Source organism: Scyliorhinus torazame, chromosome 4, assembly GCF_047496885.1.
Source record: "Scyliorhinus torazame isolate Kashiwa2021f chromosome 4, sScyTor2.1, whole genome shotgun sequence".
Classification (NCBI taxonomy): domain Eukaryota; kingdom Metazoa; phylum Chordata; class Chondrichthyes; order Carcharhiniformes; family Scyliorhinidae; genus Scyliorhinus; species Scyliorhinus torazame.
In genome coordinates, this window is record NC_092710.1 from 333,952,859 (window position 1) to 333,969,499 (window position 16,641).

A 16,641-nucleotide genomic window follows, 5' to 3' on the forward strand; every position below is an offset into this window, starting at 1 on the left:
GCTCTTTTAATGTGCCTCTTTAAGGGCGTATTTATCCTCTGTCTGCCCCTTTAAGGGTGTATTTATCCTCTGCCTATCCCTCTAAGGGTGTATTTATTCCCTGCTTGCTCCTTTGAGAGTGTATGCCCCCTTAAGGTGCCTCTTCAACGGTGCATTTTTCCTCTGCCTACCCCTTTAAGGTGCCTCTTTAAGTGTGTGTTTAATCCTCTGCCTGCCCCTTTAAGTGTATAGGTATCATCTGCCTGCCTCTTTAAAGGCGTATTTATCTTCTGTCTTTCCCTTTAAGTGTGTATTTAATCCTCGGCCTGCCCCTTTAAGTGTGTGTCTGCACCCAGCCCGTCCCATCCAGGCGGCTCGGCTCGCTCCGCCCGGCGGCAGCAGCAGGAGTTGTTTCCGCAGCCCGAGTGCAGAGAGCGGGGCTGAGAGCCGGAGCCCCGACATGGAGGAGCCGGTCAATGTGATGGGGCTGTCCTCCAGCCGAGGGGTAGTTATCCAGGTTCGGGAGAAGAAGAGCTGTCTGCGAGCAGCCATCCCCTACATGCCTTTCCCACTGGCTGTCTTCTGTCTTTTCCTCAACACTTTCATCCCAGGACTGGGTAAGGGCCCTTTAAATCCACAGGACATCGGGAAATGTAACTAATAACAGAGCTTTGTAACGCTCTAATATGTGCCTCACTCTCCAATATATGTTTACCTATTTTTACATACATTAATATGTATATATTACATGTGTTTATCTGCGTCTCATGTATATGTCTGTATTCCCTCTGATGTATATACTTATTTAATATGTATATTTTTCTGATATGTATGTTTGATATGTCATGTGTCTATATGTGTGTCTCTTGCATGTATGTCTCTCTTTATATGCTCTCCAATATATATGTTTATCTCTAATAAAAATCTTCCCCTCTCTATGTCTGTTTCTCTCTTTAATGTTCTATGTGGTCCTGATTGATGTTATCATTCCTGATAGAATATTTAGGAATGTATCTAACAAAGTTGCTATCCTCCCTGTTAATTTGAGTTTGTGAAAACTACTCCAAGCCTATTTGCTCTTAATTCTACCCTCTGGAACCAGCTCCTTCCTCTCATTTTTATTTTCGAATAACTCCTCAATTCATTTGAGAATCCAGGCGATGTTGATTTGAAGTGAGTTGTGTGTAGTCTTATTCAGACAGTTGGATGATTTCTCTGCGCCCCCACACCACCCCGCTCTCTGTTGAATCAACGTTTCACTCTCTCTGCTGTTCGAAAAGGAGAATGTTATTTTTTTGATATATTGGCTCCATTACTGAGCTTTCCCCCTCCGATCAGAGGCATTCGCAGTAGCACTGGATGTACTCCACCTGTCTCATCTCTCCCCAGTTAGCAATAAAATAGAACATTTAAAAGGGACCAGTCACATTCTGCGTGGGTTGGAAACATTTTTTACAAAGGGACCGGTCTTTCAGACAATCACATTTATTTTACTCTTGTTGGTACAGCTTTTGTATGCGATTTCCATTGGCAGTGTTCTACAGGAGTGACACAATGGTGACTGCGGGACGCGAGCTTGCCGCCCCGGTTGCCGCGGGTGCAAATCCCGCTGTGGCCGCCAAATCTTGCAAGCAGCTAAAAACTGGATTTACGCTGGCACGGTCTCAGTTTGAGGTCCCCAACCCCTTCTGGGTGTGAAGCTGATTTCCAAGAATCAACATACATTTTAATATAATTAAAAGACTTTAATGCCGCAGCTACTGTGCTTCAGCGTATACGCTCCCCCCCCCCCCCCCCCCCCCCCCCATCCCCCCCCCGTCCTTCAGCGTATACCCTTTCCCCCCCCCCGTCCTTCAGCGTATACTCTTCCCCTCCCCATCCCACCCCCAACTCAGCGGTGTGGCGTCACACCACCGGTAAATACTACAGATTTTCAAAAGCGAAACCCGGTCGTGCTGACCACGCCGGGGGCACAGAGGATCCCGGAGATTGAGGAACAAGGCTGAACATTATTCCTTGGCAATGCTATGGGGGCAGCACCAAGGAGAGCATGAAGGGAGCAGAGCCGAGGGGACTCTGGTGGGGCTAACCACCCTCCATTTGGGGGCATTTCCCCATATGTGTGGTGGTTGGGGGGGGGGGGGCCGTGATGCCTGCAAGGTGTGGGGGCTGGAGCCCATGTTACTGCCATGGTGATGGGGTGAGAGAGTGCCCCCCCAATACTTGTGTGGTGGGGTTAGGTCACCCCGATACTTGTGGGGTGGCTCCCGTCTCTGTCGGGGGGTTGAGAAACCGTACTTTAAATGCGGATCGGGGCGCACGGTAGAGATGGTGCTCTGATCTTTGTGGAGCCGGCCTTGCCAGCTCTATCACGTCCTGCCCTGCCAGAGTGACAGTGTAAACCACAAAACCTGGTCTGACAGCTTGGCTGTGTTTCTGGAGAGAAACACACTGGTTTTCAGTCAGTGTCTGACACTCCGGACTAATTCGGCCCGAGCTACACACACATTCTCACTGCCTCCCCTGTTCTCTGTGTCTGCCCTCCAGCTCCCTCCCTCGTCCTCCCCTCCTCTCCTGTCTCTATCACTCTCGCTCCTTCTCTGCCTCTCTCCTGACGGTTCGCAGTTGACACTCTGGTTAATTATTCAGGCAGCTCTTGCTCTGAGAGATGAAAGAGACTTTGTGATTCACCCGAGTTGAAAATGAGTTTGATATTAATGGCAAACGGGAGGCAGGGCGAGGGGCATGCGGGTGAGACCGGAGAGGGGCGAAGGGAGGTGGTAAGGGGGCGTGACGCACATGGAGAGGAGATGGAGTGAGGCAGGTTGGCCCAGAGTGATGGTAGGGCAGGGACAAAGGATGGGGGAGAGTCACGGGTAGAAACGGGGGGGGGGGGGGGGGGGGGGTGGCATGGATCAGTCTCACTGTGGCAATTGGACAGAGAGAGAGCTGTGGAGGATGGTTGATCCTTGTACAGCCTCCAGGGATGAAAGCAAAAGGGAGGACATTGAGGGAGGATTCAAGACTTGAACCGTAACTATTTAAAGGATGAAATTCAGGAATTTGAGGAATGGAGGGACTGGAACCAAAGGATTTCTCTTTCAAAGAGCCAACATGGGTCGATGGGCTGAATGGTCTATCATTCTATAACCTCCGCAATGGTGAGGTTATTGAGAAAAGGGATTGAACCTCGGAAAGAATTGAAAGTGCCGAGGAGCCGTGGAAAGGAAATGGTTAAGCCGTAACTAGGATTGAAATGTTTTTCTTGGGAGTGAGGCGCGAAACAGAACTGCCCCTTCATATCCCTCACCATGTACATACTCCGTCATACAAGACTTGTTGCTATAGCAATGCCAGTTCTCTCGAATAGAATTTACATTTATTTTGCACGTAAAAAGGATGGTGCACCATGCCATGCTAAACCCATTCCTGCCGACATGGCCATAATGTGGTGAGGCACTCATGGTACAGCATGGGGGCACAAGGAGATGAACTGGTAAGGTGCCCAAGGGAGCTTTGGGGAAATTTGACTAAGCTGGAGCCAAAAAAACTGATTTATACTCGTGTGATTAGAAAGACCGAGGAAAGATAGTGGCAGCTATGGACGCGGAGAAGGACTTTGACCGAGTAGAGTGGGAGTATCTCTGGGAGGTGTTGCGCAGGTTTGGGTTCGGGGGAGGGTTTATCAGTTGGGTTAAGCTCCTTTACAGAGCCCCGGTGGCGAGTGTGGTGTCGAACCGGCGGAGGTCAGAGTACTTTCGGCTATACCGAGGGACGAGGCAGGGGTGCCCCTGTCCCCCCTGTTGTTCGCATTGGCGATCGAACCCTTGGCCATATCACTGAGGGAGTCTAATAAATGGAGGGGGTGGTCTGCGGGGGAGAAGAGCATCGGGTGTCGCTATACGCAGATGACTGCTGCTGTACGTGGCGGACCCAATGGAGGGGATGGTGGCGGTCATGCAGACTCTAAGGGAGTTTGGGGAGTTTTCGGGCTATAAGCTCAATGTAGGGAAGAGTGAGCTCTTTATATTACAGGCAGGGGACCAAGAAAGAGGGATAGGGGACCTACCGCTGAGGAGGGCGGAGGGGAGCTTTCGGTATCTGGGGATCCAGATAGCCAGGAGTTAGGGTGCCCTACATAAACTGAATCTGACGAGGTTGGTGGAGCAAATGGAGGAGGATTTTAAAAGATGGGACATGTAACCGCTCTCGCTGGCGGGTAGAGTGCAGTCGGTCAAAATGGTGGTCCTTCCAAGGTTTTGTTTGTGTTTCAGTGCCTTCCCATCGTGATCACCAAGGCCTTTTTCAAGAGAATAGGTAGGAGTATTATGGGGTTTGTGTGGGCAAATAAGGTTAGGAGAGGGTTCCTGGAACGCAGTAGGGACCGAGGAGGGCTGGCTCTGCCAAACCTAGGGAGCTACTACTGGGCAGCAAACGTGGCGATGATCCGCAAGTGGGTTATGGAGGGAGAGGGGGCGGCATGGAAGAGGATGGAGATGGCGTCCTGTAAAGGAACGAGCCTGGGGGCATTGGTAACGGCACCGCTGCCTCTCTCGCCGACAAAGTATACCACGAGCCCGATGGTGGCGGCAACGCTAAGGATCTGGGGCCAGTGGAGACGGCACCGGGGTGCAGTGGGAGCATCGGTGTGGCCCCCGATCAGGGGTAACTACCGGTTTGTCCCGGGGAAGATGGACGGCGGGTTCCAGGGCTGGCATTGGGCGGGGATTAGAAGAATGGGGGACCTGTTCATTGACGGGGCATTTGCGAGCCTAGGGGCACTGGAGGAGAAGTTTGAGTTACCCCCGGGAAATGCATTTAGATACATGCAGGTGAGGGCTTTTGTGAGGCGACAGGTGAGGGAATTTCCGTTGCTCCCGGCACAAGAAGTTCAAGATAGGGTGATCTCGGGGGTATGGGTCGGGGAGCGCAAGGTGTCGGAAATACACCAAGAGATGAAAGAGGAGGGGGAAGCGCTAGTAGAAGAGTTGAAGGGTAAATGGGAGGAGGGGCTGGGGGAGGAGATCGAGGAAGGTCTGTGGGCTGATGCCCTAGGTAGGGTTAATTCCTCCTCCTCGTGTGCCAGGCTCAGCCTGATACAATTTAAGGTGGTCCACAGAGCGCACTTGACGGGGGCGAGGTTGAGTAGGTTCTTTGGGGTAGAGGACAGATGTGGAAGGTGCTCAGGGAGCCCGGCGAACCATGTCCATATGTTTTGGTCATGCCTGGCACTGGAGGGGTCCTGGAGAGGAGTGGCGGGAGCAATATCTCAGGTGATGAAAGTCCGGGTCCAGCCAAGCTGGGGGCTAGCTATATTTGGAGTAGTGGATGAACCGGGAGTGCAGGAGGCGAAAGAGGCCGGCATTCTGGCCTTTGCGTCCCTAATAGCCCAGCGAAGGTTCTTGCTATTGTGGAAGGAGGCGAAGCCCCCCAGCCTGGAGGCCTGGATAAATGACATGGCGGGGTTCATAAAGCTGGAGAGGATTAAATTTGCTTTGAGAGGGTGCAAAGGGTCTGCGCAGGGGTTCTACAGGCGGTGGCAACCGTTCCTAGACTATCTCGCGGAGCGTTATAGGAAGGTCGGTCAGCAGCAGCAGCAACCCTGGGGGAGTGGGGGGGCGGAGGAGGGAGGGGGGAACGAGAGATTGTTTGAGGGGATGGATGAGCGGGCGATGACATGGAGGGTGGGGGAAACTGGCACTTGCGGGCAAGAGCCAGTGTATAAAGCTCTGTAAATATACCATTTTGCCATGTATATATCTTGCTCAGTGCGATTTTATGTTATTTTGTTATGGGGTGGGGGGGGGGGGTATTGTTTGTAAGGGGAAAAAATTGTGTTGTTAAGAAACTTTAATAAATATTTTTTTTTTTTAAAAAGAAAGACCGAGGAAGTTATTTGATGACATTGAATTTATAACCAAGCAATAATCGTGGATGACCTTCTGCCTAAAGTTACATTGGTCTGTTTCTGAGCCATAAGCTCAGTCAGCTCCACCGCTCCATGCAGCTGGTCTTTGAGGTCTCTCCCACTGTTGGGACTCTTTTTAAAAAAAAAAAAAAAAAAAAAAATATTTTTATTCTCCTCCTTTTTCACATTTTCTCCCACATTCACACCCATCAACAATAAACAATAATCAGCAAGATATGTCAATCCCCATAATAACAACGATCCCATCCGCCCACCAACCCCCAAACATCGGCCCGCATGTTTACATAAACAAATGACAAAAAGGAATCTGGGATTACCCGTAGTCACCCTTAATCTACACAGCCCCCCTCCGCACCCCCCCCCCCCCGCCACCCGCACCCCCAACTAATGTTCAATGTTATCCAGTTCTTGAAGGTGCCCCCCCCCCCCCTGCAACGCTCACAGACATCCTCTACTCCTTCCAAAAAATCGGCTCATCCTCGCCCTCGTGAGGTGCGCTCTATATACCACCTCCAGCTGTATCACCCCAACCTAGCACATGAGGTGGAAGCATTCACTCTCCGGAGCACCTCACACCAGACCCCCTCAAAGAAAAAAGAAATGTACAGCACAGGAACAGGCCCTTCGGCCCTCCAAGCCCGTGCCGACCATGCTGCCCGACTAAACTACAATCTTCTACACTTCCTGGGTCCGTATCCTACTATTCCCATCCTATTCATATATTTGTCAAGATGCCCCTTAAATGTCCCTATCGTCCCTGCTTCCACTACCTCCTCCGGTAGCGATTTCCAGGCACCCACTACTCTCTGCGTAAAAAACTTGCCTCGTACATCTACTCTAAACCTTGCCCCTCTCACCTTAAACCTATGCCCCCTAGTAATTGACCCCTTTACCCTGGGGAAAAGCCTCTGACTATCCACTCTGTCTATGCCCCTCATAATTTTGTATACCTCTATCAGGTCTCCCCTCAACCTCCTTCGTTCCAGTGAGAACAAACCGAGTTTATTCAATCGCTCCTCATAGCTAATGCCCTCCATACCAGGCAACATTCTGGTAAATCTCTTCTGCACCCTCTCTTAAGCCTCCACATCCTTCTGGTAGTGTGGCGACCAGAATTGAACACTATACTCCAAGTGTGGCCTAACTAAGGTTCTATACAGCTGCAACATGACTTGCCAATTCTTATACTCAATGCCCCGGCCAATGAAGGCAAGCATGCCGTATGCCTTCTTGACTACCTTCTCCACCTGTGTTGCCCCTTTCAATGACCTGTGGACCTGTACTCCTAGATCTCTTTGACTTTCAATACTCTTGAGGGTTCTACCATTCACTGTATATTCCCTACCTGCATTAGACCTTCCAAAATGCATTACCACACATTTGTCCGGATTAAACTCCATCTGCCATCTCTCCGCCCAAGTCTCCAGACAATCTAAATCCTGCTGTATCCTCCGACAGTCCTCATCGCTATCTGCAATTCCACCAACCTTTGTGTCGTCTGCAAACTTACTAATCAGACCAGTTACATTTTCCTCCAAATCATTTATATATACTACAAAGAGCAAAGGTCCCAGCACTGATCCCTGTGGAACACCACTGGTCACAGCCCTCCAATTAGAAAAGCATCCCTCCATTGCTACTCTCTTCCTTCTATGGCTTAGCCAGTTCTGTATCCACCTTGCCAGCTCACCCCTGATCCCGTGTGACTTCACCTTTTGTACTAGTCTACCATGAGGGACCTTGTCAAAGGCCTTACTGAAGTCCATATAGACAACATCTACTGCCCTACCTGCATCAATCATCTTAGTGACCTCCTCGAAAAACTCTATCAAGTTAGTGAGACACAACCTCCCCTTCACAAAACCGTGCTGCCTCTCACTAATACGTCCATTTGCTTCCAAATGGGAGTAGATCCTGTCTCGAAGAATTCTCTCCAGTAATTTCCCTACCACTGAAGTAAGGCTCACCGGCCTGTAGTTCCCGGGATTATCCTTGCTACCCTTCTTAAACAGAGGAACAACATTGGCTATTCTCCAGTCCTCCGGGACATCCCCTGAAGTCAGCGAGGATCCAAAGATTTCTGTCAAGGCCTCAGCAATTTCCTCTCCAGCCTCCTTCAGTATTCTGGGGTAGATCCCATCAGGCCCTGGGGACTTATCTACCTTAATATTTTTTAAGACACCCAACACCTCGTCTTTTTGGATCACAATGTGACCCAGGCTATCTACACCCCCTTCTCCAGACTCAACATCTACCAATTCCTTCTCTTTGGTGAATACTGATGCAAAGTATTCATTTAGTACCTCGCCCATTTCCTCTGGCTCCACACATAGATTCCCTTGCCTATCCTTCAGTGGGCCAACCCTTTCCCTGGCTACCCTCTTGCTTTTTATGTACGTGTAAAAAGCCTTGGGATTTTCCTTTAACCCAATTTGTCAATGACTTTTCGTGACCCCTTCTGGCCCTCCTGACTCCTTGCTTAAGTTCCTTCCTACTTTCCTTATATTCCACGCAGGCTTCGTCTGTTCCCAGCCTTTTAGCCCTGACAAATGCCTCCTTTTTCTTTTTGACGAGGCCTACAATATCACTCGTCATCCAAGGTTCCCGAAAATTGCCGTATTTATCTTTCTTCCTCACAAGAACATGCCGGTCCTGTATTCCTTTCAACTGCCACTTGAAAGCCTCCCACATGTCAGATGTTGATTTGCCCTCAAACATCCGCCCCCAATCTATGTTCTTCAGTTCCCGCCTAATATTGTTATAATTAGCCTTCCCCCAATTTAGCACATTCATCCTCGGACCACTCTTATCCTTGTCCACCAGTACTTTAAAACGTACTGAATTGTGGTCACTGTTACCGAAATGCTCCCCTACTGAAACATCTACCACCTGGCCGGGCTCATTCCCCAATACCAGGTCCAGTACCGCACCTTCCCTAGTTGGACTGTCTACACATTGTTTTAAGAAGCCCTCCTGGATGCTCCTTACAAACTCCGCCCCGTCTAAGCCCCTGGCACTAAGTGAGTCCCAGTCAATATTGGGGAAGTTGAAGTCTCCCATCACCACAACCCTGTTGTTTTTACTCTTTTCCAAAATCTGTCTACCTATCTGCTCCTCTATCTCCCGCCGGCTGTTGGGAGGCCTGTAGTATACCCCCAACATTGTGACTGCACCCTTCTTATTCCTGATCTCTACCCATATAGCCTCACTGCCCTCTGAGGTGTCCTCTCGCAGTACAGCTGTGATATTCTCCCGAACAAGTAGCGCAACTCCGCCTCCCCTTTTACATCCCCCTCTATCCCGCCTGAAAGATCTAAATCCTGGAACGTTTAGCTGCCAATCCTGCCCTTCCCTCAACCAGGTCTCTGTAATGGCAACAACATCATAGTTCCAAGTACTAATCCAAGCTCTTACGTTCATCTGCCTTACCCGTAATGCTCCTTGCATTAAAACATATGCACTTCAGGCCACCAGACCCGCTGTGTTCAGCAACTTCTCCCCGTCTGCTCTGCCACAGAGCCACGCTGTCCCTATTCCCTAGTTCTCCCTCAATGCTCTCACCTTCTGACCTATTGCTCCCGTGCCCACCCCCTGCCATACTAGTTTAAACCCTCCCGTGTGACACTCCTCCATAACCTCTCCCAGCTCTCCCTCCCACTTTGCTTTGATCCATTCCAGTGATGCCTTATCCTCTTCCAGAATAACTCCATACACCGCTGACACTGCCCCCTTCTCCAGTCCCCTTGTCGTCAACACCTCCTCCAGCAATGTGGAGGCCGGTTCCTCTGGGAAGCTCTGTATCTCCTTCCTGGCAAAATCCCGAACCTGCATGTACCTAAACACTTCTCCCTGCTCTAGCCCATACTTTGCTTCCAGCTCCCTCAATCCTGCAAACCGACCCCGAAGAAACAAATCTTTTAGCGTCTTAATCCCCTTCTCTTCCCATTTCCGAAAACTTCCATCCCACCTCCCTGGCTCAAATCTGTGGTTCCCCCGAATCGGCATTTCCCTTGACACCCGAAGTGTTGGCGAAACTGCCTCCAGATTTTCAATGAAGCTATTATTACCGGACTCCCTGAATATTTCCCCGGAGCTATCGGGAACGGCACTGTTGCAAGTGCCTTCAGCCCCGACCCCCTGCACAAACTCTCCTCCATTCTGACCCACTGAGAATCAACCCCTCTGACCCAGCTCCGCACTTTCTCCACATTCGCCGCCCAGTAGGAGTACAGGTTCGGAGAACCCAAACCCCCTGCCTGCCTTCCCCTCTGTAGAAGCACCTTTTTCACTCTGGCCACCTTCCCTCCCCATATGAATGAGGTAATCTTTCCCTTAATCTCCCTGAAAAAAGTCTTTGGCAGGAAAATCGGTAGGCATTGAAAAAAAAACGGAATCGCGGCAACACGTTCATTTTAACCGCCTGTACCCGACCTGCCAGTGACAGGGGAAGGCCGTCCGACCTTGCCAGATCGGCTTTCACTCTCCCCACCAGACTAGAGATGTTGTACCTGCGAAGCCTCCCCCACACCCGGGCAACCTGCACCCCCAGATACCTAAAATGAGTCCCTGCTCTACGGAATGGCAGCCCCCCCACCCCCGGCCGAGACACCACAAAGTACTCACTCTTGTCCAGGTTCAACTTGTACCCCGAGAAAGACCCAAATACCCACAGTAGCTCCAATATTCCTCCTATCGACGCACGCGGCTCCGACATATACAGCAGCAAGTCGTCGGCATATAAGGACACCCTATGCTCTATCTCCCCCCCCACCGCACTATTCCTTTCCATGCTCCCGAACTTCTCAATGCGATGGCCAACGGCTCAATCGCAAGTGCAAACAGCAGAGGGGACATAGGACATCCCTGTCTCATCCCACGGTGGAGAGAGAAATATCTCAAACTGATATTATTTGTGCGGACACTCGCCTTTGGTACCTTATATAATATCTTTACCCAGTTCACAAACCTTGGTCCAATCCCAAACCGCTCCAGCACTGCCATCAGGTACCCCCATTCTACCCGATCAAACGCCTTCTCGGCGTCCAATGCCACAACTACCTCTGTTTCCTTTCTTTCCGCCGGTGCCATAACAATGTTCAAAACCCTCCTAATGTTCGAAAACAGCTGCCTCCCTCTCACGAACCCTGTCTGATCCTCCCCTATCACCTTCGGAAGGCACTCCTCCAGCCTACCCGCCAGTACCTTCGCCAACACTTTTACGTCCACATTCAGAAGTGATATGGGCCGATACGACCCACACTCCGTCGGATCCTTATCTTTTTTTAGTAACAGGGAAATCGATGCCTGCCCCAAGGTTTGCGGCAACACCCCCTTCCACTGTTGGGACTCGTGTTTTACCTTCTAAAAAGAGTCGATTGTCCAGTTGATTGGAGGTGTTGCAAATACAACTTTATTGCTAATTATTCACCTAATACACTCGCATAAGAACTGAGTCAAAACACAGAAACAGAATATCAAACAATACATAAACAGGTCAAATACATGGCAAAAAAGCATAATAATAATAATAACCTTTATTATTGTCACAAGTAGGCTTACATTAACACTGCAATAAAGTTCCTGTGAAAATCCCCTAATCGCCACATAAAACATTTAAACATAAAAGCATAAAGAAATCACTTCAGAATAAGCAAACAAATGATTCATGAATTCAGGAAGACAGAAATTCAGGAACGAGACCTTGCCACGAGATCCTACGTTTAAGGGAATTCTTATCTATCGTCCAATCCCTCATTTACTCTCATTGGTTTCTAATTCTCAGCTGAGACCTCCTGGTTTGTTCAAATGTATGTCTGTTACTTACAGGATGATTTATTAATCAAACATTGGCCATTACCTAAGATTGACTGGTGTCTGTCCATCAAACTTAGCTCAGCGTCTACGTGCACAGTCTCATGAAAATAGGTTTCTCATGCCATCGCTGGCCGTAGACCTTATTGTAACTAATTTGTTGATACATTCTTATTGCTGAATACACTAAATGCAATAATCAATTCATGAAACAACAACTGAAACAGTGTCTAAATTTCCACCATCAAGACACTTTAATAATTTCACTCTTTAGCTATGCATTCAATTAGCACCTAAAATCTGACTAGATCAATAATCTATCACTCACCCCCATGACCCTGATCTAATCCCATCAGCACCGATCAGCATAGCCTCCTATTTCTCTCTTCTCCCATGTACTTATCCTCCTTGAATACTATTTGCTTGAACTATTCCCTGTAGTGGCTAGACCCACATTGTGCCTGGATAAAGAAATGTATGATGTATTGGAGACTATCATGGTTTTTGTCCATTCCTTAAGTGGAGGGAACTTCTCTACGCCTGCTCTCTTACACCCTTTCATAGTTGTAAAATACCTGTCGCTCCTCCGGCATCTCCTTCCTTGAGATAAGAGCTCCCGCCTGTTCAGTCTTTCCTCCTAAGGATAGCCTCTGTGCTCTGCTATAATCCTCGTGAATCTTTTTTTTTCTACCTTCCCCAGTGCCTCAATCCTTTTTATAACATGGAGACCAGAGCTGATCACAGTACCCAAATTCTATCCTGCTGGAAATGAGACTCCGGGCTAAAGCTATCCAATGCAGCGAGGGGTTGGGCATGTGCGTGTGTGCACATGAGTGTGCATGTATGCATGTGTGTGTGCATGCACATGTGTGTTTGTGTGCACTTCTGCCCCTCCGCGCCAGGGACCAGGTTCAATTCTGCCTTGGGTCACGGTCCATGTGGAGTCTGCACGTTCTCCCCATGTCCATATGGTTTCCTCCAGGTGCTCCGGTTTCCTCCCACAGTCCAAAGATGTTCAGGTTAGGTAGATTGACCGTTCTAAATTGCCCCTTAGTGTCCAGAGATGTGCAGATTAGGTGGGGTTGTGGGGAGTGGGCCTGGGTAGGGTGCAGACTCGATGGGCTGAATGGTCTCCTTCTGCACTATGAAAGCACGGGACAAGGCTGAACGGCCTGTTGTGTCCATGCCATCTCTCTGTAGGGAATGCAGGTTCAAATCCCACCGGGGAAGTTTGTGAAATGGAATTTAGTTTAAACAAACACATTTAGTTTAAACAAATCTAGAAATGAAATGAAGAGAACTAGCATTTTGCTGATTAGATTGTAATTAAAAACCTAATTGCTTTGGGGAGGAAACCTTTTATCCCTACCTAGTGTGTCCTAAACCTGATGAGTAACTTTGAATCAGGAAGTTGAGATTCTGTGTCTGAGATTTGACTGTCCAGCTTGCATCAGTGCAGGAGAGATTTTACTGACACACGCACGATGGGCCAAATGGCCGCCTCCTGTCGATTTATAGACGATACATCGCTCCGAGATACTGGTGAGGCGTTCTTGATACAAAAGATAAAATACTGTGGATGTTGGAAACTGAAATAAGAACAGAAGAGGTACTCAGCAGGTCAGACTGCATTTGTGGGAAGAAGAGGTTAATATCTGGGTTCTGACAAAGGGTCATGGACCGGAAAAGTTAACTCCGCTTCTCTCTCCACAGGGGCTGCCGGATCTGCTGCGTATTTCCAGCATTTCCGATGTTCGCTATCATAATAAAAAGTTTAGTGGTCGGCCACATTCGAACCTTCTGAGCCAGGAGGTTTTGGGTGGAAGTCACGCTGTAGACACTCGAACCTATCACCTAGGTTAATGCTGAGTATTGTGATCATTGGGTGTGATGTCAAAACAAAGCTTCATCCGCCCTCTCTAACCCGACATCCCCTCGGTGTCTGTATCCCAGTAACGCATGCCTTGCATCATACACTTAATGTTGCACTTTGTTACAGATATCGAACAGTTTTTTATTTTTGGTCTAGTTGTTGAAGGAAGGTAAAGTCAGCTAGTCGCTGGGCTCGAGTCCGATGCTGAGCTGCCATCAGCGGTGTACGTCTCCCTAAAGTCGCCTGGATTGAGAGATATCGGGGAGTAGGGTTTAAAGGAACAGGCACCAGGCCAAGCTAGGTTAGCAGTGGTGAGATCAGCTAGTTTATTCAAGCTTGGATTTGCTATCTTGCCATCTACAATGTGGTTGACAATCGGCTGTGGTGTCTCCGGGTGTTTGTAAAGTTCCTGGGCCGAGTGCATTCGTTGTCTTTGTGAATCTTTAGCTCCTAATGTGTCTGCATGTAAGGCAGGAGATGGCACATTTTACAGGGATTCATTTCAGTTGCTGGGAGCTCTTTCAGAATCCCTCGAGCTATCCATATTTGGAGAAACGGAAATAGGAGCGAGTTCCACATTAGAGGCTGTGAGGCCGAGTCGGCCAGCTCCCCAGAGAGACAGGGCCGTAAAGCCCAACTCTCTCTTAAATCACTCGTAGCCCAGCTCCCCAGAGAGACAGGGCCATAAAGCCCAACTCTCTCTTAAATCACTCGTAGCCCAGCTCCCCAGAGAGACAGGGCCATAAAGCCCAACTCTCTCTTAAATCACTCGTAGCCCAGCTCCCCAGAGAGACAGGGCCGTAAAGCCTAACTCACTCTTAAATCACTCATAGCCCAGCCCCCCAGAGAGACAGGGCCGTAAAGCCTAACTCATTCTTAAATCACTCGTAGCCCAGCTCCCCAGAGAGACAGGGCCGTAAAGCCTAACTCACTCTTAAATCACTCGTAGCAGAGCTCCCCAGAGAGACAGGGCCGTAAAGCCTAACTCACTCTTAAATCACTCGTAGCCCAGCTCCCCATGTCACATAGTGGTTATATTGCTGGACTAGTAATTTAGAGGCCTCGGCGGCACAGTGGTTAGCACTGCTGCCTCACAGCACCAGGGACATTTTTGTCCTTGGGTCACTGTCTGTGTGGAGTTTGCACTTTCTCTCCGTGTCTGCGTGGGGTTCCTCCGGGTGCTCCGGTTTCCTCCCACAGTCCAAAGATGGTTAGCTGGGGTGTTATGGGGATAGGGCAGGGGAGTGGGCCGAGGTGGGGTGCTCTTTAAAGGGTTGGCGCAGACCTGAAGGGGCCGAATGGCCTCCTTCTGCACTGTAGGAGTTCTATGGATTCTGTGGAACTATTGAGTTACAATCCCACCATCTAGTTAAATAAATCTGGAATAAATAGCTCGTAACAGTGATGGCCACAAAACTATCAGATTTCATTAAAACCCCAACGGGTTCACGGTTGTCCTTTTTGAAAGAAAATCTGTCAATTTTACCCTCCATGTGACTCCAAACCCACAGCAATGTGGCTGCCTCTTAACCTCCCTACAGCAACTGCTCTGGCGTATTCAAAAAGACAGGCCCCAGCGGTACAACCAGTGGAAATGATCTCAAAATCCGAAGTCATCTTAAAAATAAATGTCTTCACACAGGAAGGTTGATAGAATGTGAAACAAACTGCTGGAGGCTGCAGAAAGTGTTTAATAAATGTTTACTTGACCAGGGACCACATTAAGGTGTAGGGAGAAAAATGGAGGGATTTGAGGTCTGGAAGACAAAGAACATGCTGTAGGGAACAAAATGGCCACCTCCTTTCCCTATCTGGCCATGTTAATCGTTCATTGAGGGTCTTACAACTGGGAAATTGCTAATCCCCTGCCCCTTCTGTGGTGATGTGCATCACTGTAAATACATTTAAGCTAGCCAGACACTAGAGGGAGCACCAGAAACATCACACACACACACTCTCAACCAATAGATAAGCTAGATAGGAGGCGGCCAATGGACATTCACGATGCACAAGGAGGTGACACGACCACTGGGGGGCATTACACCAACCCATATATAAAGGACACCACACACATGATCTGCTCTTTGGCCAGTGGAGATAGTCAGTGAGGACAGGCACAGGGTTGATTCAATATTACACCCACCACGTGGCAGACAGCAGCTGGTTAGTCAGTTTAGGTAGCTATAATAGGATTAGCAGTAGTGTCAAACTCAAGTTATAAAAGTGTACATGTAAATAAATGTGTTGACGTTATCTACACGTCTGGACCTTCCTTTGACAAATGCAACACAAGGAAGCCGCTTATGTTACAAAGGAAACATAACAAAACATGGTACCAGTAGTGAACTGTTTAAATCCAGATAGCCATACCTCAGCGTGCAGTGACAACCAGCGATACCCAGGCAGGATGTTCGAGCTCCCGGTTCTGCAGCAGCTCCACTGCCACTGCGATCTCCGCGAAAACTGGCAGGTATTCCGGCAAATGTTTGAATTCTTCCTGGGAACTTCAAGACCTGGCCGATGATGAAAAAACAGAGCTTCTCCTCACCATCACCGGTGCAAGAGCAGAAGAAATCTTTAAAAAATTCAAGTTTTCCAAGGGGCAAAACGGGTGCGACCTCCAGGCAGTCCTGGACAAATTCGGCGAATACTGTGAGGAAAACGCATTCCAATCGGCAAGAAAAGGTAAGAGAAGCACCTCAAGGCTGAAATCCCGGACCAGAGAACGATTGTGATCGGCGGCCATCTTGCTAAAGGGACTGCACTAGCGCAGTTGCGCGAGAAGTGCGCAGAACGGGAAGGTTCGTTTGTGCGAGACGCCGTGCAGGCACAATCAAGAAAACGGCCATCGATAAAGAAACAGCGATCTGCGCATGTATAATCGCTTCCTACGTGCTACGTCACGCGCGTCATGACGTCAGAGGCCCCAGACCGCACCAATTTAAAGGGGGAACATCTTCCCTAAAGTACACCAGCGAACCAGATGAGTTTTAATGAAGATCAATGATAGTTTTATGCTCGCCGTGACTTGAGACTGGCTGCTGTGGTG

At 49.1% G+C, this 16,641-nt stretch overlaps 1 protein-coding gene across 1 annotated transcript in view; it reads left to right on the forward strand.

Annotated features, from left to right (window-relative positions):
* Positions 1-348: 348 nt before the first annotated feature.
* stum (stum, mechanosensory transduction mediator homolog) overlaps positions 349-16,641 on the forward strand; it is a 75,913-nt gene continuing 59,620 nt past the window's right edge. The window contains exon 1 of the mRNA XM_072500223.1: positions 349-596. Coding sequence (XP_072356324.1) covers positions 440-596 — 157 coding nt within the window. The 5' untranslated portion in view covers positions 349-439. The remainder of the gene's footprint in view (positions 597-16,641) is intronic.